The sequence below is a fragment of the Sebastes fasciatus genome, chromosome 1 (genome assembly GCF_043250625.1).
Source record: "Sebastes fasciatus isolate fSebFas1 chromosome 1, fSebFas1.pri, whole genome shotgun sequence".
In the NCBI taxonomy this organism is placed as follows: Eukaryota; Metazoa; Chordata; class Actinopteri; order Perciformes; family Sebastidae; genus Sebastes; species Sebastes fasciatus.
Genome location: NC_133795.1, coordinates 19,678,127 through 19,698,749, shown reverse-complemented (window position 1 = coordinate 19,698,749; position 20,623 = coordinate 19,678,127). Strand labels below are relative to the sequence as shown.

The 20,623-nt window shown below is 41.3% G+C and overlaps 1 protein-coding gene across 2 annotated transcripts in view; it reads left to right on the top strand.

The window, feature by feature from the left end:
• The window catches only part of grm7 (glutamate metabotropic receptor 7), a 335,453-nt gene extending 315,617 nt beyond the window's left edge, over window positions 1-19,836 (top strand). The window contains exons 9-11 of one of the 2 annotated variants that reach the window (XM_074636580.1): window positions 7,590-7,836; window positions 9,990-10,012; window positions 18,069-19,836. In XM_074636580.1, the coding sequence (XP_074492681.1) occupies window positions 7,590-7,836; window positions 9,990-9,994 (252 nt within the window). In that variant the 3' untranslated portion in view covers window positions 9,995-10,012; window positions 18,069-19,836. The remainder of the gene's footprint in view (window positions 1-7,589; window positions 7,837-9,989; window positions 10,013-18,068) is intronic. The other variant, XM_074636571.1, reaches the window with a different exon arrangement.
• Window positions 19,837-20,623: the final 787 nt, after the last annotated feature.

The window sequence follows — 20,623 nt, the reverse complement described above, 5'->3', positions numbered from 1 at the left end:
CAAAGGGCCCATTCTTCATTGGCATTGGCAAAGCGGCACACAGCACAACAGTCATTGCTAGTTTCAGACCGTCACAGTTGTCATTTTCACGCCCACGTTGTGTAAGCAGCAGATGTAGATCTAACGAATCATAATGTTGCTCTGGAACTGCTGGATGTGGAAATAAGCAGCTGTTTGTTAACCTCAACATATTAATGTGAAAGGTATGTCAGTGTTGTGTCCATAACAATCAGTACAGTATGTACAGGTTTAAGTTTAAGATACATTTTAGTATCCAGTTCCATGCTATGGTTTGCTAATTTACAGTAATACTGAAGGGAAACCAGAGCTCCACATTCAACTCCTCGATCCAAGGTTGGATTTTGTAAGTTTGTGATGTCTCATCGTCTTTGTTGTCGTCCCACTGTGGTTTATGCAGTACGTGTGTCATAGTCTCTTATTTTACAACTTAGTCAGAATCCTATTGATTCATTGAAGGACACTGTAATGACTTCCTCCAACTGGATTTATTTACTAAAGAACCGCAGAGCTGTAAGAGATTAATAACGATTAGTTATGGTTTCAGTCTGAACTTGAATGTGAGATGTGCTGTTGGAATCGACTTGACTGAGATGGTCCTCATCAGAGACGAGCTGTCTGCAGGAATAAGCAGGATACATGTGGAATATTTTAATGAAAGAGGATGGCAGCCCTGGCTGCCGTTCTGTGAAACAGATATCATTCTCTGTGACATGGATTATATTCAAGTCCTGATTCTGACGGAACAAATGATTCAAATGTAATATCTTTTATTGTTGTTTTAATTGAGAGTTTCGTTCAGGGAAGTCACTCAGTGTCTGTGGTCCTGAGAGGAACTCATTAACATCATAATAAGAAGTGTTTGTTACTTTAATTTGAATGAGCGGGATCATTTGTATCTCACAATTATTAACAATAATTTGCACTCATTTACACAACAGAAGGGAAGTTTATTTGTACAGCACCTTTCAATAACAAGACAATTCAAAGTGATTATATGAGACATAAAAGGCACGAAGAAACAAAAGAATAGAAATGACAGTTCAGTGTAAGATATGAATAAATAGTCACACTGAATGATTATTAAGGCTTTCAAATGATTAAAATAGTGGAGTATTTGTGAGTATTTAATACTCTTAACAACATGGGAGTGGGCAAAAGTGCTTTATAGTGTTGGAAGCCAATTAATAACACAACAAAATGACAAATATTGTCCAGAAACCCTCACAGGTTCTGCATTTAGTATGAGAAGTATGTTCAAATCATAACATGGCAAACTCAAGTCCAACAGGCAACAACAGCTGTCAGTGTGTCAGTGTGTTGACTTCACTATGACTTGCCCCAAACTGCATGTGATTATCATAGAGGGCATGTCTGTAAAGGGGAGACTCGTTGGTACCCATAGAACCCATTTTCATTCACATATCTTGAGGTCAGAGGTCAAGGGACCCGTTACAGTTTCATAATGAACCGAAAATATTTTTACACTTCTCAACTGGTGGACTGGCCCTCGTTGCGGCCGAGCTCTGCTTGGAAAGGCCAGTTTTACAGCAACCCTCACCCGGACCTCTCTGCTGCCCGGGACCGTTGAGTTCTAGCTGAGCAGTGCGCCCTCTCTCCCGGTGGGGAGGGACGGGATTCCCGGCACAACTGTCAACCGGGTTGGACTGTCCTCAGTGTGAGGGGTCTGCAGCGTCTCGTTTACCAAGCTTATGCTGGGTGACTTTTTGCCATCAGCGTTCATAACCATACAACCTTTATGATTAAATTGTTTACAAGAGCACCAAGTTCTTCAGAGATCTGGACTCGTAATTTTGCTCTCTAAGTGCTCCATATTGATGCATTTAACTTTAATATCTTCAAAATTCTCTTCTGGGGGAGCATGCCCCCGAACCCACCCGGAGGGTCTGAGGTCATCCACCACAGTCTCTCAAAGTCATTGTATAACGTCATCCAAAGCTGGGCCCCCACTTCAAAACTTATTCCAGCGCCACTGTCTGGGTTTGTTTGCAGTGCACTGATTGCTGCTGGAGGCCCCGCTGGAGTCTGAGCTAAAAAGGTTTCTGGTGAACCTGCATGATTTTGTCAGAATCCGAACTGGTGGCACCGATGAGCATTATGAATAACTATATAGAAATAGCCGATCTTCTCACTGATGGTCTTGTTTACTGATAAAGGTCATATAGAGGCATCAGTATTACATTGAGACCGTTTTCAGTAAATGAAAATACAGTACTTGAGTAGATGTACTTTTTTATTTAATCCATGGAATTAATCCTGTCTTCTTCCAGGAAAGAGCATGTTATTTAATCTAATAATTACAGCCCGGTCGTCCTCGTCTGTGTTTTTTGATAAGGACCTGAGTAACTCACGGGAGGAGGCTGACAAGATAAATGATCCACTTAACCTTGCCTGTGGTCCAGCTCTCAGCTTCATCTACAATCTCACGTAGCCTTTATCGTACGATAACAAGGAAACAATGAGATTAGGTTTGTTTTCCCCCCCTCAGATCCTGCAACGTGCTGCGTCAGGCCTCTTCTGTCTGACATGATGGAGGGAAGGAGACTCCTGATTACAGTCTCTTGCTTCCTCTTCACTTTCCATTTTTCTATCTCCTTATCTTCACATCCTGCTTGCTCTCACCAATCTAGTTAACATTTACTGAAAACTTTGAACATACATGCACCGTCAGAAACCAGCAGACTCACACAGTAAAATGCAGACGTACAAAGACACAAATTATAAAAAGATGTGATATGATTAATTGAATCCTGAGGTGATGTGTTTCTGTATCTGACAAGTCATCTTATTATCGTGCTGTTGTCTCATCACACTGATTTATATCAGACAGACAAACAGCTGCTGTGTTCATAGTGTTTATTGTGCTGCTGAGAACTGATGGGAGATACAAGACACTCTGCTTCCAGTCAAAAGTGTGTGTGTGTGTGTGTGTATCTACATATAGTTAAGTCAAGTTAAGTCAATTTTATTTGTATAGCCAAAATCACAAATTTGCCTCAGGGGGCTTTGTATCTGTACAGGATACGACACCCTCTACCTTTTACAGTATGACCCTCTCATCGGATAAGGAAACACTCCCCAAAAAAAAACTTTCATCAGGGAAAAAAGAATAGATGGAAGAAACCTCAGGAAGTGTAACAGAGGAGGGATCCCCCTTCCAGGATGGACAGATGTGCCGTAGATGTCGTGTGTACAGAGTAACAACATAATGAAAATACAACATAGACAATCCATATGACAAATTGATTACATGTGAACATATGTGAGAAAGTGGATCCAGGAGGATGTCAAGCAGCTTCCCGGCGTCGCCAAACAGATAGAGCCAGAGCAACACGACCTCCTCTCCACACCAAATAGATAGAGCCAGAGCAACACAACCTCCTCTCCACACCAAATAGATAGAGCCAGAGCAACACAACCTCCTCTCCACCATGGAACCAAAGAAAAAACAACAAAACCAAAATACGGCAGTGGGCTATGAATTCCAACAAGTTTCACCAAACACATGTGGAACTTCCTGGAGATTGCACAATTGAGAAAAGAGTGGTCAACAACTGGCACCCAAAATTCCAGGACATGAGTTCCAGTATTTCCCTCTGAAGTAGAAATATAAAGAAGAATACAATGGAAATACTACTTACAAATAAAGCACAAGTACCTCAAAATTGTACTTAGCTGTACTTGGAGCCTAAATTCCTCCAGTACACACGTGTGAAATACAGAGTATTTAGTTTAGTTACTCCTGCTGTTTCTCCAGGCAGCACTGTGTTCGTTTTCTGTAACAAAGTCTTTTAATTAACACATTTACCAAAACATCTAGACACGAAGAGAGAAAACATCTGATCCTTTCTGCTGGTTTAATCCCGTCTAAACACCACTGCTGCTATCTTAACTCCCACATCGGTTCCCTCTGAACCTCCTGTAAGTCGGCCTGGGACTTCTCACTGTAAATGGCATTCATCAGACTGTGACAGCCGGGCCATAACACATAAAGACAGTGAGACTGAACTCTGTGAAACCCACTCTGGGAAGCCCATTACACTACAGCACGGCCCGAGCCTCTTTATGCATTCATCCCAGGCCGATATTGGGTTCAGAGGGCCACGGCTTCGGATGCAGCTGCAATATACACAGCCCATAAAACATTTACGCCGTGCCCCAGCTGTCTGCTTCTGTTCCCTGCTGTAGGTGAGGGTCGTGAACACACAGGATCATAAAAAAACAATCCTTCATCAGCTCATAAAAAGTGTCAAGAGTTTGGTTGTCAAACAAATCTCTGTCCGGGCTTATTACTGCAATGTTTCCCGGGTCAGCCAGGCGCTTTTATTGACCAAATAAACAGATGGAGTTAGTTAAAATAAGTCTTTAATGCAGAGAGGATAACAGTCCGTTTCTATTGTGTTGTTCACAAACATGGCTAAATACTGACATTGGTTGATCCATTTTTTGAGAGCACTAATTTTTCTGCAGAAGAAGCATCCTAAGAAGCCCTGTTTGGTTTTATGGATTTATTTATGGCCATATTTTATTACTTAATGAGTGCACTGACAGTGTCCACCTGCTGTTTTGGTTCATGTAGATGCAGGACAACAAAGCGTTAGCGGACTGGGTGAAAGTGAAGATGGATCAGAGGGATTCATAAATATACTCTCAGACAATCACATCACTGGCCTCATCGCTCTGAAACACCCGAGCCAATCCAACACATTCTCACGCCAAACCCATCAAATTGGTCAGTGCCCCTCAGCATCGGAGACCGACGCACGGGTTACGTGCCTAACGGCTCACATGACTAACAGCTCACAGGACTGACGTACTAACGACTCACGTGATAAGCGACTCACGTGACTAGTGACTCATGTGGCTTGCGACTCGTGACTTACGTGACTGACAATACTAAGGGCTCATGTGAATAACGACTCACGTGATTCACAGGACTGACGATACCGACCAGTCATGTGACTAAAGACTAATGCGAAAATAGGTCATTACTTTGAGTCACATGAGACACAAACACCGATCTCCTGGTTGAAAGTCTTGTGTTTGTTTGTCTCATCCACCATCACTCCTGGCTGCCCTGAACGGACTCTCATGCCATGAATACTACGTCACTTACTCCGACCGTCGAATAACGCAAGGGGTGGGTTTACATTGGAGTAAGTTGAAAGCCTGTTTTGTCACATGCTGTTGCTAAAGCTTGCTTCTGTGCGTCGGTTTCCGATACCGAGAGACACTTATCAAACGGCGGTATTTGACGAGTTGGGAATGAGAACGGGTTGAAAGGACTGGGTGAAAGTGAAGATGGATCAGAGAGTGTTAATAAATACACTCTCAGCCAATCACATCACTGCTCTTATCACTCTGAAACAACCGAGCCAATCACAGTGAGGCATGATGACAGCAGCTCAACAAATTAAAAATCGCTTCTTCAGGATATCATGTTGTCTGGATGTTGCAGAGTGGCACGGTGAACAGCAGAGGCAGATGGTGTTTTTATTAGTACTATGACGATGAAAATAATAGTTTGGTGAAGCAGGTTATATGATCGCATTAATCCAACGCTGTTTCGGTCATAATTCTAATCTCAGCTCGTAAAACAACACATCTTATTGTAATTGATGTGATACGACAGTGTTTGCATAGTAATACTTTTCAGGAATAAAACATAAATTGGAAAGGAGGCAGAGGATTGATGATCCTGTTAATCTGATGCACCTAGTTATAAACATCTGATGTGTGTGTGTGTGTGTGTGTGTGTGTGTGTGTGTGTGCTTATTCTGTAGTAGCAGTCAGATATGAGCTTGTACTAGTTTAGCCTCAATATCACTTCACTTAACTTTAATGGCCACGTGACCAGAGTAGGTAGATTTAGTTTTCAGTACAGCATGGGAGAAAAAAACTCACAGTACACAGTACTGTGTCATAACATATGACACAATAAATGATAATTACAATGTTACTAAACAATGAAGAGCTGCATGTATTACGACGCGAGGACTAGAAATGATGAGGCAGAGTTTGATTTTTCCTTTGTGGATTCATCCTGGGTCTTTAAAGAAATAAATACTTTATACAATACTTCTGCTCAACTACACTGATTTTTGAATTTCTGAAATTGAGTCTGAGTCTGAGGTTTTATTTGAAAAAAAAAAAATCTGCCAATGTACTGTAGTAGGAATACTTCAACCTGTTTCTGTTTCTAAAATCAACTTTATCATAACTCCTTTTTTTAACCTTTTATTTATTGATTCATTTAATCAATACATGTACTTTGTTCTCCAAGATACAAATTCATTTCATCATACAATATAAATAAAAAAGACGTAGAACAAACATAAAACACAATCTTTATTATACTTAATGGTCACTTATAATGTATATTATAGCATGTACTGTGTTTTTATTGTCTATCTCTGCCCTTGTTTGAATGTGTTTTCATTTTAATTTATTTTGTAAAGTCCTTTGAAATACATCTCTTGTATGAAATGTTCTCTATAAATAAAGTTATGATAATAATAATTATTATCCCGTAACGTTTGAAGGGCAAACATCTGGTAGTCTAACGGGACAGCCGCTCCTCCTCCCCCGCGGTCACAACAACAAGCGGCCGTGGAAGCTAACGTTAGCTAACGTTCGTTTAAATTTTAATCAGACATAATGTATAGACTTTTGTTACGTTTCTAACTGAGGGCTAACTGCTAACGTTAGCTAACAACGAGCAACACGCTATCTAATAGAGAACTGTCAGGGGTCTATGTTAATGTCCACCTGCCCAACATACTAAGAGCTGCAGTGTGACTGGTTGTACCAATAACAACACCAAAATCCAAGTCTCCAGTTTTATATTAACGTTATACCTGTTGAGGAGTCGCTAAGGAAAAAGTGGCGGCCATCAAGAGTGTCAACCAAACAGTCCCTGGTCCTCCAAGTCAAATCACACTTATGTCTGATCTAACGTCACCCATTTCATTACAGGAGGTAATATTTAACAAATCTCATACTAATACGTCATGTGATAATGGTACCTGGTGGTCGGACTCTGCAGGGGTCTAGTACAGTCAACAAGAATGTACAAACAATGTGATATTTGCGTTGATTACAACAACTACCAAGGCGGTTTTGCCCCCTGAATGGGCATGCATCTAGTAATGTTTCTATACAAGAAACCCGTCAATCACACCTTACATTAAATCAAAGATTGTTTGCGGTGATTGGCTGCCAGCAAAACCATACAAATAATAACTTATTTGTAGATCTGGGTACAAAAAGTATGGAATGCAGCTATCGTTTGACTGGAGAAGTTTCGATACCACTTGGTTCTGGGTTATTTCCGTTGATACCTTAAAGGTATCGAGTACGATACCCAGCCCTAGTGTCCAGGCTGCCGTACCAAACTGTCGCAGGTGAAGTGAGGATACTTTCACTGATGGTGGTATACATCTGTAGTGTTTCAGCATTATTGTTGTCTACACACTAAACTCTACAGAAACACTATGACCTTTTTATGTTATGTTAATCTAACAGATTTATTTTCCCTGTTCCCCCCCCAGCTGTACATCCAGACGACCACACTGACCATCTCCATGAACCTGAGTGCGTCCGTGGCCCTCGGGATGCTCTACATGCCCAAAGTCTATGTCATCATCTTCCACCCGGAGCTCAACGTGCAGAAGAGGAAACGTTCCTTCAAAGCTGTCGCCACAGCCGCCACCATGTCATCCCGACTCTCCCACAAGGCCAGCGACAGACCCAACGGAGAGGCTAAGACGGAGCTTTGTGAGAACGTCGACCCCAACAGTAAGTCCACATCTGCTCAATGTCATGTCAGTCAAAACTGGGATCTTCATTAGGAATTTGAAAACTAAATGAAATGAGTCTAAAACACTGTATATTAACTCTGAAGTTACATATAAACTGTGTTAAATGAGCTGTAAAAGTGGAGCTGAAATCAATTGAAACGTAATAAAGCATGTTATTATTTTACTCATCCAACCATATATTTATTTCACCTCCTGAACTAACTGGATTTTAATGTGGCTGTTTGATGGATGAGATGTAATGCCGTGCCAGCACTGTTCTAGGTCTTATTTCCTGGACTGAGGCACTGAAGTAGTTTAAAATAAAAGAAGTCCCTCTTAGAGTTAGATGTTCAGATTGATTTCACTGACTGTATGTTCAATATGAGGCGACAGCCAGTAGCCGGTTAGCTTAGCTTAGCATAAAGACTGGAAACAGGGGGAACAGCTAGCCTGACTCCGTTGAAAGGTAACAAAATCCAAGAAACAGTCCAGCACACTTAGATTTTTGTACAGATTAAACAAACAAGATATAAGATGTTTCCCAACTAAATGTAATTGGGAAAACAAATAGTAGTAGCCTATATGAACTTAACTTCTTACAGATTGATTGATAGAGGTTGATTCATATGAAAGGAGTTTATTATGGGAGCCCTTCCACTGATGTTAATCTTTGTACAAACAGAATTCTATAGGCTAAAAAGGTGTCTTAAGGTGCAGGAAAACGGTCCTGTCTAAACATGTACAGATATTTTTGAAAAAAAATGTCCTCTCTTTTTAAAGTAAAAATTCTGTTGACATGACTTTCTTTTTACAAAATATCTCTGTCCACACTAGAACGCAAAAACTAATCAAATCACCAGGGTCGTGTCTAGAAGGTAAACCCACAAGTTGCAAAAACATGTGAAAACTCTTGCGAGACTCGCTGCCCGACGACCTATCCTAACCATAACCATTCGAGGCCAATGCCTAACCGATCGAGGCTAATGCCTAACCTTTACCATTCGAGGCCAATGCCAAACATTAACCATTTCGCAACTTGGGGGATACCTCTTACACACAAACCTGGGCCAGTAGGTGGCGATGAAGGCTTCTTCAACGATACGTCAAATATTAGAGAAGAAGATTCTGCGTATGGATAGTGACCTTATTTTCCTTTGGCGGTAGTAACAAATCAAACAAAATTATAACTAGTAGCTGATTATTTATTTATTTATACATATTTGTTACCTATTTATTTAAACTGTTTCTGGTACACGGCCCAAGGTGCTATGGCGAATTGTGACTCGTGTAAACGGACAAGGAGCTGGAGTTGCTGCTTAGCTTCACCTTACAAGGTGCTTATGATAGAATTGGGTGCAGCCGTATGTCCGTGAAGTGGTGCAGCAATACTAAGTTAGATGTAAAGTAGTGATTAAACCTAGCACTGCTAACAAAAAAAACCTAAGCAAACCGGTAGTTCGCCGATGTTGTTGGTACTCATTACACAAAGCAACAACCTGTATGTACGAATTGAGGAGATCGTTTCCCAAATACTCAGTTTTTTTTTGTAGAGGAAAATTTCTAAAAATATCCGTCTACGTGTAGACAGGGCCAAAGACATTGAGGTGTCTTCTTTTAATGACTTCCACAAAACACCCACTCAGCTGTCACCTCAAGCCCATAATGAGGTTGTACACTCTTTATACACTGCATGTCTCATTGCTTATGTTCAGTGAGGATTTGTGAAATCAAATGTTGTTGCTGTATTGAAGGTTATTTGGGCGTGAACAACATCACATGAAGATTTACATATGGCACATCTGGGATAGACATCAAATTTAGTCTCTATAAACCTCCCACATCTAGCTCTGTGATGCTCAATCCATAACTTCTTCTATGCTGAATTTCCAAAACAAAGACAAGCATGCAAAATTAAAGCATGCATGCAAATGTTCTTTGAAATGAAAATAAAATCACAAAACTTGCGCTCATGCTCCACAGGAAATCAGAACTGCAATAAAAAAGATTTTTAAAAAATAACTTGAATGTTCCCAGAAATAAAAAGTGCACAAATTGAAATTACATGGCATGTGATCAAATTACCACCTCACAGTGGGATTCCCTTTGCTCTCAGGGACAACTCACCAAATAATGTTTTTCTCCCCCTGACAGGCTAATTTCATAATTTATCAGAGGTAAGAGCAAATTAATCTTCTACTTCTGCTTTGCCGTCCTGACCTTGATCCATTTTCTTCTGGAGGTTTGAGGAGATGGGGAGAGAGCCGGTCCAGAGAGAGAGAGAGAGAGAGATAAGGGGAATGCGTTTGAGTGGGAGAGAGGAGGGAGTGTGTGGAGGGAATGTTAAGTATACTTCCACAGCTCTTTATCGCCATCTTTCAATTGACTCATAACTTTTACATGAGGAGGGAGAGATGAGTATAATATGACTATTTGAGTGGCAGATTTACAGTCTGTCTCTGCTGCTGCGTGCCTGCTATTTTGGGTGGCATTTTAACAGCGTTTGACCCCCAAGACCTCCGATTTTATTGCACTGCTCCTGCACTCGTCAGTGCATTAAACTGTGGCAATCCCTTCTAAAACACTTGCGAGTGATATCGTGAGACAGAGGACAAACCTGTTGAGATATTCCTCTGTCGATCCTGTATAGGCAGGGCTAACGTGGGGTTAAGGTGGGGTTTGCAGCATCTTTATTCGGCCGCTGTTTCTCCAGTCGATCCGGCCCAATCGTGCCCTAATCACCGTAACAACCCTCTACACAGTGGAGACACCTGGATGAGTTCAAACTGCTTATGTCACATGTGATAAAATGCATCGTTTCATCATCAGACAACCTTGACCAGAGGAACCAGAACTAATGAACGAGAAAGTGAAGGCAGAGAGAGAGCGAAGTGGTGTGTGTGTGTGTTTGGGGGGGGACAACTCTCGACATGGCAGGTCTGTTAGCAATGTTAGCAGACTCTTGGCAATGTTAGCAGACTCTTAGCGATGTTAGAAGGCTGTTAGCAATGTTAGCAGACTCTTAGCAACGTTTAGCCGACTGAAAGCAATGTTAGTCAGTTCTTAGCGATGTTAGCAGGCTGTTAGCAATGTTAGCAGACTCTTAGCGATGTTAGCCGACTGTAAGCGATGTTAGCCACGTGCTTCTGCTTCTTGCACGGCGAGTGTGCATTTTCGGAAAGGATAGGCCGTCAGAGCAACACTTCCTATCGGTGCTAGGGGCGGCACTTGACGTGCGTCATATGATGCGCAACTGCGCTGCAGCACCAATGTGTGTTGCACTTTAGTGAATAAATGATGATGTACGTACATGAAGAATGAAGAGCTGAAAACATGAGATTGGTGTGAGCGATGAGGAGATTAGTAACCTTCTTCAAATTTATACATGAAACAAAGAGAAATGTCATATTTCCATCATTTTCTCCACATGGTTTTCCATCTTTTGAGCTTTGACTGGAGCTCTTCTAATAACATCATCTCGTTGTGTCCTCCTCTTCTTCTGTGGTGGTTTAATGGCACCGACAGGAGAATTAGCTCCACCATCGTCCATCAACCAATGAAGTCATCTTCACACCACAGTAGTGGATAGAAACAAGAAATTCATTCATGTTTTATTTTGATTTTCTGGAATTTTTTGCGCTACATTTGGAATGAAACTTATGATACTTGAAATTGACTTTCAAATGCCCAAAGATCTGCACATATCCTTGTTTATTGGTGTATTTGAGTCTCACCAATAAATAATTAAGACTCTGAAAGGAAAACTTGCCTCTGGGATCTTGATGATCACGGCTCATCAGTCACTCGATCAGTTGTTGTTGGGGGGTTTCCCGGTGTGATATCAAGATTGCAGGGACTCTGGACCACAGCGTGTTTTACTATTCAGAGTCAGTTCACGGTAGAGGAGACACAGCAGTACGGGAGCGTCGTTGGCAGACTGCAGCTCAGTCATGACTCCCTGAAGACATGCAGAGCCATCTGTCCACTCCCCCCTCGTTTCTCACTCCATTTCTCTCTTTCTAAACTCGTTCAGCCTCAGGTTTACTGGTTTTCCCCCTCACTCGATTTTTAAATCCTCTCTCTTTTCAATCTCGCTCTCTCGCCTCCCCTCACCTGCTGCCGCTGTCCCCCCCTTTTCTTTCACCAGTAATAGCCCTCAGTCACTTATGATGGCTTCATTTCTACTTCTCTGCACTCATGGCCCTCTCTCCTTCTCCTTCCTCTCTGCTCCTACAGCTGATTCCCCGACAACAAAGACTTCTATCTCTCGCCGTTCTTCTGGCTTCAGTCGCTCTTCAAAGGCCAAATCTCTTTGATTCTGCTCTTATAAGGCCTCTCTGCCTTTCTTCAAAAGCTGATTCTCATACAACAAAGGCTTCTATATATCTCTTAACACTCATATAGCCCTGGCTGCTCTCAGAAACAATCCCTATACAAGAAGTATTCGCAAATCTCACCACCTTTCTTAGCGTTGCCCCGGATGCCAGCAGCAGTGAAGTACTTCTGCTACATGTATTTCTTTGGGGATTAGCCTTTCTAACGTACATGTGACACTAGCTTCAAATCCTTTTTTGAGGAATGAATGTAGGAGTGCAGCAGTGAGTTTAAAATGTCAACAAATGAATTCACCTGAAAATAAAAATGTAATAATAGTAATCTAATAGAGCAAAGCGGTTGCAAAATATTCCCAAAGAAATGTGTCTGTTATATTCAAATATCCTACGTGTTCACAGGGGAAGATGTGGGAAGATGCCTCTCCATGTATAAAGAAAGGCAATTTAGACTATTAAATGTAGTTCTTAAAGGTTCTCTATATGATAATCAGAGCATTAATAGAGCAGCAAACTATTATTTCCAATGTAAAGATATAGTGGAGTAATGTCTACCCAAGCAGAGATTTAAGTCTCTCTCCCTCTGTGTGTATAAAGAGAACTGGATACAGTGCTGGATCCCATTAATTTCTATGAGAGTTGCTTAGTGGCACATGAAGCCAAAATGGCTCCACTGCTGAGTGATAAAATACCCGGATCATCCGGCGACTTTCCGCATTCATTGGGCCCACAGAACAGGCGCAACTCGGTCTGGGTCTCATTCACTTGAACGGAGGAAGGGAAATAACTATGGATTCAGTTATTAGTGCATTTTACAACTTGTAGGTCCTAATGATTTAAATAAGGACGATTAAAGTGTTTGTACGGGGAAGTTGATTTACCTAAAAAAAATTATCTGCTGAGTTACAAACGTCTCTTTCTCAATGTAATTCTATGGGAAAACGTTTTTTTTCAGTGGCATCACTTGACGGACACAGAAGTTGTAGTTCCACTGTTTGGCCACTACAAAAATTTGCTTCAAAGCCTGGGGCACTTCCTGGGGGCTTGGTGCAGCCCTGTCTCCTGAAAATTATGGTCCCATACAACAAAACTGCATTGTGAAACACGTTTCGAGGAATTGTATTTTAATGCGGATTACACTTGTTTTTGATGTATCACAAATATGTTTCTAATAGCCCGGTTGCACTAAATGGCGTATGAATGACGCAAGTCATTTCGTGTGCAATAAGAACTCTGTTCTTGCCCTTGCCGTGTCCTACGCCATGTAGTGTGTATTACTGCAATGTGAATGCAACCGCGTAAATAGAGTGCTCCAGGGATGACGTATCTTTATAGGCCAACCAGGAAGTTAGCATTGTCGGGGTTCCCTCGACAAAAAACCAAAGGGATCTTTTTCATTGGGTTTTGGATTATTACAGAAAATAAGCTCTGTTAGCACTGTTAGCACCGTTAGCTGGCTCAGCCGTCGCCATGTTGCGAGCCGTATGGAGGCAATAGATATGCTCTGAATTCCAAATTTAGCACCTTTAAAGTGATTACAAAAAACAACCTAATTGGTTGTCCTGCTCCCAGTAAGATGCCTCCAGGAGGAATTTTGATTTTAAATATCTACAGATTTTATAATTTAAGTAATGGTTATTATTTTATCAAGAGCATTTGTTTTTTTATTGGTTTCTCTTTAATACTGAGTAAAATAACATTGACATTTTAAGATTTATATTTAAAAACACTCCATTACTGTGAGGGTCACCCCTCAGCAGGCTGGTTGGGTTAATTATCTCTGAGCAGAGCCAGCTGTGGAGCCTAATTGTCCCTGATGAGGATCAGGTGGTTGAAGCCTATATGTACCGCTGGTTTCAGTGCTCAGGTTCTGACTCCTTGTCTCTTTGTCAGAGGTAGTGAGAGTGCTGTCCTGTTTTTGCTCTATCTCTATATTGGTGTGTGAATCTGTAGAAGTACCACGTAAACCTATCTGTGAGATTCACTCACCATTTAACTTCATCTCAGAGCTGGAGTCTGTGTGGCCTGCCTTCATTGGTTATTTTCATTCATTTATGTTCTAGTCAGCTGCTGCTATGTTCTGAATCGCTTGCGATTTTAGTGGTTATCCTTCGAGATTAACTTTAAGATTCCCCTGGTCCGCAATTGCGCCCCTCCCCCTGTTCCCCTGACAATTACAAGTCATTCAAAAGTGTCCGCATACTGTAAGTTTTATCAGCATGTACTTTTAGTTAGCTAGTTTAGTCCAGTGGTTCCTAAACTAGGGGTCAGGCTCCTCCGAAGGGTCACCAGATAAATGTGAGCGGTCGTGAGATGATTGATAGGAGAGAATAAGAAGAAACTAAGTTCTGATAATGGGCTATCAATCAATTAAAATATTTAAGCGCAATTAATCACATAATTGTCCATAGTGAATTGCAATTAATCATACTTTTTTTTATCTGTTCAAAATGTAGAGAAATTTGTCAAGTAAAGGGAGATTTGTCAAGTATTTAATACTCTTATCAACATGGGAGTGGGCAAATATGCTGCTTTATGCAAATGTATGTATATATTTGCCAGTATCTTCACTGTAACACTTATACCTGAAAGATCGATTGCGCTAATGCGTAAACAAAATTTGTGGTGTTAAAACAAATTTGCATTTACACGTTGTTATTATCACGTTACCTTTGACAGCCCTATCTGATACATAAACTGTTTTCAGTTTTTGTACTTAATTTGAAAAGTAACTAACTTTAGCTGTCAGATAAATGTAGTGGAGCATCAGTATAAAGTGTAAAATCTTCCTCCATCTTCCCCTGTTCATCCTAAACACCTCAAGAGAAAAAACACGTTTTAATACAAATCCTCTCAAATCCCAACCTCAGGCTGTAGGATGTAAATGGCTGTCACCAATCTGTCAATCCAATAAATTGAGCTTGTTGTCAGTATACTGCTCAGGGATGTATAACACAGTCCTGATTGGACAGTTGGGCCTGTCAGACTCTAATGATTTCTCTCTCTGTGAAGACGACACATTATGACAAAGTCAGGGAGGTTCACTGACACTTTCAGGCCTTAATATGCATATTATGCCATTTTCTCTTTTATCTCCCCGCCATGATTGATGATGGGCTTTTGGCTTGAAGCCATTCGTCACTGGATGAACACTGAGGGCCAAGTGGTGTCCAGTAAAGGGGGGAGGGTTAGGTACAGCTGCAAGGGGGAGATAGGAAGGTGGTCATAACTAAAAGGAGCATATACCGCCTGTTCTACCTGCTCATTTGACATCTGAGGGTCTTATTTTCATATCGCCACAATGACCAGCACAAGCCTCGACCTTGAAATTCTGACAGGCGGCTTAAAGAGAGCTGTATTTTGGTGGAAATCGGCTCATAGACGTCTCAGAAGCAATCTGATGATTTGGTCGACGACACCAACATAAATGCTTGCTGCAGGCACACAGAACCAACTGAATAATGCTCAACAAATAAATGTGTAAACTAAAGTTACAAAGTCCATGCCAAAGGGAGTTACTCTCCCCCACAGAAACACTGCTCCTGAACTGCCTGAAATGCCTTGCTTTAAGTCCTGCCTTTTTTTCCATAACGTGGTGATGTCACCAAGTAACATATCTGCATAAAGGCTAGTTTGGAACGCGCTCAAACAACAACAGTGAGCCAGCCGACCAGAGTAGACTGGGCTTTGTAAACGGAGTGTTTCAGACAGAGCATGAAAAGAGGTGCTGCAGCGCAGCCGGTATGAGAAAAGCAAAACGTTTTTTGAACATTAAAGCATGTCAACATGTTCTAGTAGAAACCTAAAATACAAGCATGCACCTGAAAAATAAGCATAATAGGTCCTCTTTAAATTTCACTTTATCTTCCGGAAACTGAAGAAGGTCTCCAGCACACCTCTGTGCATGTGAGGAGTAAAACTTTCATGCATGCTAACGCACACAGACTCTCTCTCGAGGTTAAGTGGCGTCGGCGACAGCATCCAACAAAAACTGCCCACGCTGATATTCATTGCAGCAGAATGATTCAATTTCCATTGGCATCGGAGCGCAATTTGAGCAAAGGCTCCACCAGTCGGTGTTTGATCTCGAAAGTTCAGGTTCTGGAGGCTCCCGGCAGGTCACACCCTGGACGTTGCAACACACGGGACATGAACATTGGTCTCCTGGATGAAAGCCTTGTGGTTGTTGGACCACCTCCCCTCCCTCCCGCCCGCCCTGTGTGTCTTTTCACTCTTTAAACTATGTCACCACAGCACTTTCTCTGAGCCGCGGATGGGTTTACATTATAGTTAATGAAAAGCCTGGTGCGTCACATACCAGCGCTAAAGGTTTCAATAAGTTCAATAAGTATGGAACGCCAATGACAAAACATCGGTATTTGACACCCTGGGAATGAGATCTCTGGTCAATCTGTGCTGGTTGTTGCGATTTAAAATACGGCTCTTAACAAAAGGTTCTTGTTCTGCAGAAGCTGAAAGTTTTCTCAGATGGCTTTGGATTTTCTTTTCTTTTTTTTTCATCTGCTGCAGATGCTTTTGCTTTTGAATTACTCTATACTGAGTAAACATCCCATCCCCACATTGCACAGAATTATAAAAGAAGAGAAGCTGATTCTCTTAGTGATGAAGCTGTGCTGTCAGTCATCTCAGACACTGCACACCGACCCTGTCTCCTACAAAATTGCATTCCTATCTAAACTGCACTGTGAATTACGTTTCCAGGGACACGTATTTTCTGCGGTATTACGGTCGCACTTTTGCACAGTTTTAAACAGAGTTAACGCTGTAAAGTTAAACAAAACAAAAACGCAACTAATCTACTTGGTTAGGTTTAGTAAAAAAACTTAAAGAACAGTGGTCTCCCAACCCGGTATCACGGGAAGGCGTATAAATACCACGACATTACACGGAAATTCCACCTGTCATGAGTTTAAATTTTAGTGATTTTGTGTCATTTGTACGCTGCTTTTTTGCATGTCATTAACATGCCACTCGAACGTCCGCAGTTAGGTCCACGCAAGAAGGTTAGACGAAGCTCCTGAGGCTATGCTACTTTCAAATTATGCTAGCTTTCCAACATCGTCGATCCTATCTTTAAGATAAGGGAAAACGTCATGGTTAGGCTTAATATAAGTAAGGAAACCAAGTAAAGCACGTACTACGTATGGAAACAACTACGTACACGTCACAAACGTCAACAAAAAAGACATGACAAGCGTCACTAATGTATTTTACAAAACAAACCACCGTTCAACAACGGTCTCGAAAACAGGTCTCCTGTTTTAAAGTCCGCTGTTTGTTGGGCCCACTCACTTCCCAACCGACCCACCATAAGTGGTCATTCTAGCTCATGGCGTAGCATTTATACGTGGATGCGTTTACATTGCAGTCAGTACAGGATACATGGCGTACAAAAGACGTGGAAATCAAGAAAAGCGTACTTGTTGCACACTTATCGCATTTATCATGGCATACGCCTTTTCCTGTGAATGGGCTGGGTCTCCAGGGCAAAAGTCCAGTGTTCGTTGACCCATCAACCACCCCAACCTCCTCCCTACAGTATGCGGACTTCCGCGGTCTATCATTACAAACATATTTGCGAAATGTCAAAAACAAACGTAATCTGCGACAAAATAAGTCTCCCCCGAAACGTCATTCACAGTGCAATTTATGGAAACATAATTTTTCGAAGACAGGGCTATTGCAAACACTCCAAACTGCACTATCATCACTCTTCGAGAGTTCATAATTCAAGCCTTCTTTTAAAACTTTGGGATCATTTAATTTACGTCTACCATTAACTCTCATTTCACCTCGATCACAACATTAACCTTCAGCTAAAAGAGAAAGCCACAAGGACGGAAGCTCATCTCTGTTTTGTCCATTGTCTCTCCTTTTTCAGGTCCAGCAGCAAAGAAGAAATTTGTGAGCTACAACGACCTTGTGATCTAACGGCATCAGAGCGAGAGACTGAAAAGAGAGTGATAGTCGGAGATGTCTGGTCTCCTGCCCCGCTGGCTAAAAACAAGAAAAGTGAAGGAAAAAAGAAAGGAGAGAAGTATGTTTTTTTTTCTTGTTGTTTAGTTCTTTGGTCTCATGTGCTTCATTGCCAACCACAGACTTTCAGATGCTGAAGCAAAGCCTTGTGGGACTTTCCTCTGGGCAAAGACTTTGGGCACACACACACATTCAGTCCGTCAAAGAGACCCGAGGAAGCAAAGAAAGACAAGACGTGAGGATGTTCAGTAAATTAAAAAAATAAATCCAGAATATTTTTGTTTGTGAGGCAGCGATGATGATGATGGTACTGACAACAAACATGACGGACATCTTGCAGCCTCACGGAGCTCCATGTTGATCTCTCTCTGCCATTGATGTCAAACCAAGCCGCCGTTTCGGCCTGACGTGACCTTTCTACGGAGCCCGCCTCCTCTTGTCTTTTAATGTACTTCCAAACTGCAAGTTTTCCAACCCGTCCTCCCGCGTGTGGTTCTTTATGGCTTATATGTTACTTTGGTTGTTGGTTTTGTTTCTTTTCTTTTTGTTTTCTTTCAAAGGCGACGATGGTTATGACGTCGATGATGAATCTATTTTGCTCTTTGCTTCTTGGATGCACATTGTTTTTTATTAAAGCCATATTCTTCGCTTAGAGATTTTGAGGGCTTTGCTCACGCTGCCACCTGGAATCTGATTGTTGCCACTAAAACGTCCTTAAAGGCCCTGAAAACATGTTTTCTCAATCAGCTTCTTGCTATGAGTGATGGGATCCTACATGAAAACACTATTTTCATAAACACTTTAGATTACAGTGTAATGCTGAAGTACAGGGGATCTCAAAACGCTGCCTATATTTGTCAATTAAGTCCAATAGTCTCCATTAAAAGTATGCTGAATGATCTTTTAGCAGCTCCTGTTTGCAGTGTAGCCATGGATGTGGACAACTATCACTGGATTACTTGATACTGAATAAAACCTAAAAAGTGATAATTCTCAGGCAAGTTCTGCAGTTATAAGGAGCGTCTTTGTTTCTATGAATTCTAAGTGGATTTATGGACATTTATGTGTAATGGACATTAACGTTAATGATATCCCCAGAAAGTCTAACCACCACTGAATCTAATAATAAGTGTATAATGTGTGTGTGTGTTTAAATTTGACTCAGTTATTACTCAGAGAAAGAGGGTGATGTCTGATTTACATTGTAGCAATTAGGGTGCTGAAGTGCTGACAGGAAACCCAGAATCGGGAATTTGTGGGGCTTAATAGGTGTTAATTATGTATGTTGTCTTGCCATCAGCTACAACTGCTGTTTGTACAATTGCTTCTATGTTGTTTTTTTAACCTGAATTTTATCATCTCTATTATCTGTTTTAAGCCTGTTTGGCAAAGTTCCGTCACAGGGATAAACTTGTGTGTGTGTAGCTCCTAAATCATTTCCCTGTAATTTAAAAGTCTCTTAATCTCCTCCATGATCTGTGTGTCTTTGCTGCAGCTCCACCTGCTGACAAACAATAGTGTACAATACAATAACTAACTTCCTGTTGTTGTTACAAACACCTGCATGCATCCGTCCCACTCACCTCACACGGTATCTTTCAGCCCAGTCGCCCAGCAGTTCGTTAAATAGTCACGAAACTTAATGTATTGATTTGCGTACAGAGACACAAATTTCAATTTTTTTTCTTGATGTCAGCACAAAAGCAATTTGTATGTAATCCATGTAATTATGAAGTATAGAGAGCGACGACCACTGCGTAGGGAGGAGGTCAGGATGAATGGGTGGGTCAAAAAACACAGGACTTTGCAACAAAGTTGATTTATTTGTCACGACTTCTGTACTTAAATTACAGCACTTCTGGAGTTATTTTAACCCAAACCGCGATTTTTTCCTAAACCTAACTAAGTAGTGTTTTCACGTAACTTCCGTACATAAGTTATGGCACTTCCGGAGTTATTTTAACCCAAACCGCGATCTTTTCCTGGAATTTCTTAGGAAAAAGCACCAAAAATACGTTGTTGAAAGTCGTGCTGAGCATCACGAAAAAAGGAGAAATTTGTGTCTGTGTACACAAATCAAAAAGTTTAAATTTCAGGACTAGTTCACAAACTGCCGTGAGACTGTGTTGTATCTTTACCTCACTATGTCCCTCCTCAGGGTTTAAAAGCCTCTGTTTTAAAGAAACACTTAGAATTGAAGCCATGTTTTCAGGGGCATTAACTATGTACGATTAGGAATGTGGATATAAGACCAGGTTGCTTCCAGTGTTCTCTTAAGTATGTGACTGGGAATGAGATCTGAAGGAACCCGTTTTTTTCAGAAACTTGTAATAAATCTGGGCTGTGAACTTTGCATGGCTAACCCAAAAAAAAGATGAGATGTCGAGCAAAACATCAGAGATTTGCTTTCTATTGAAAGGTCAGCAACGTGGTAAATATCAGATTCCTCAGCAGGCCGCA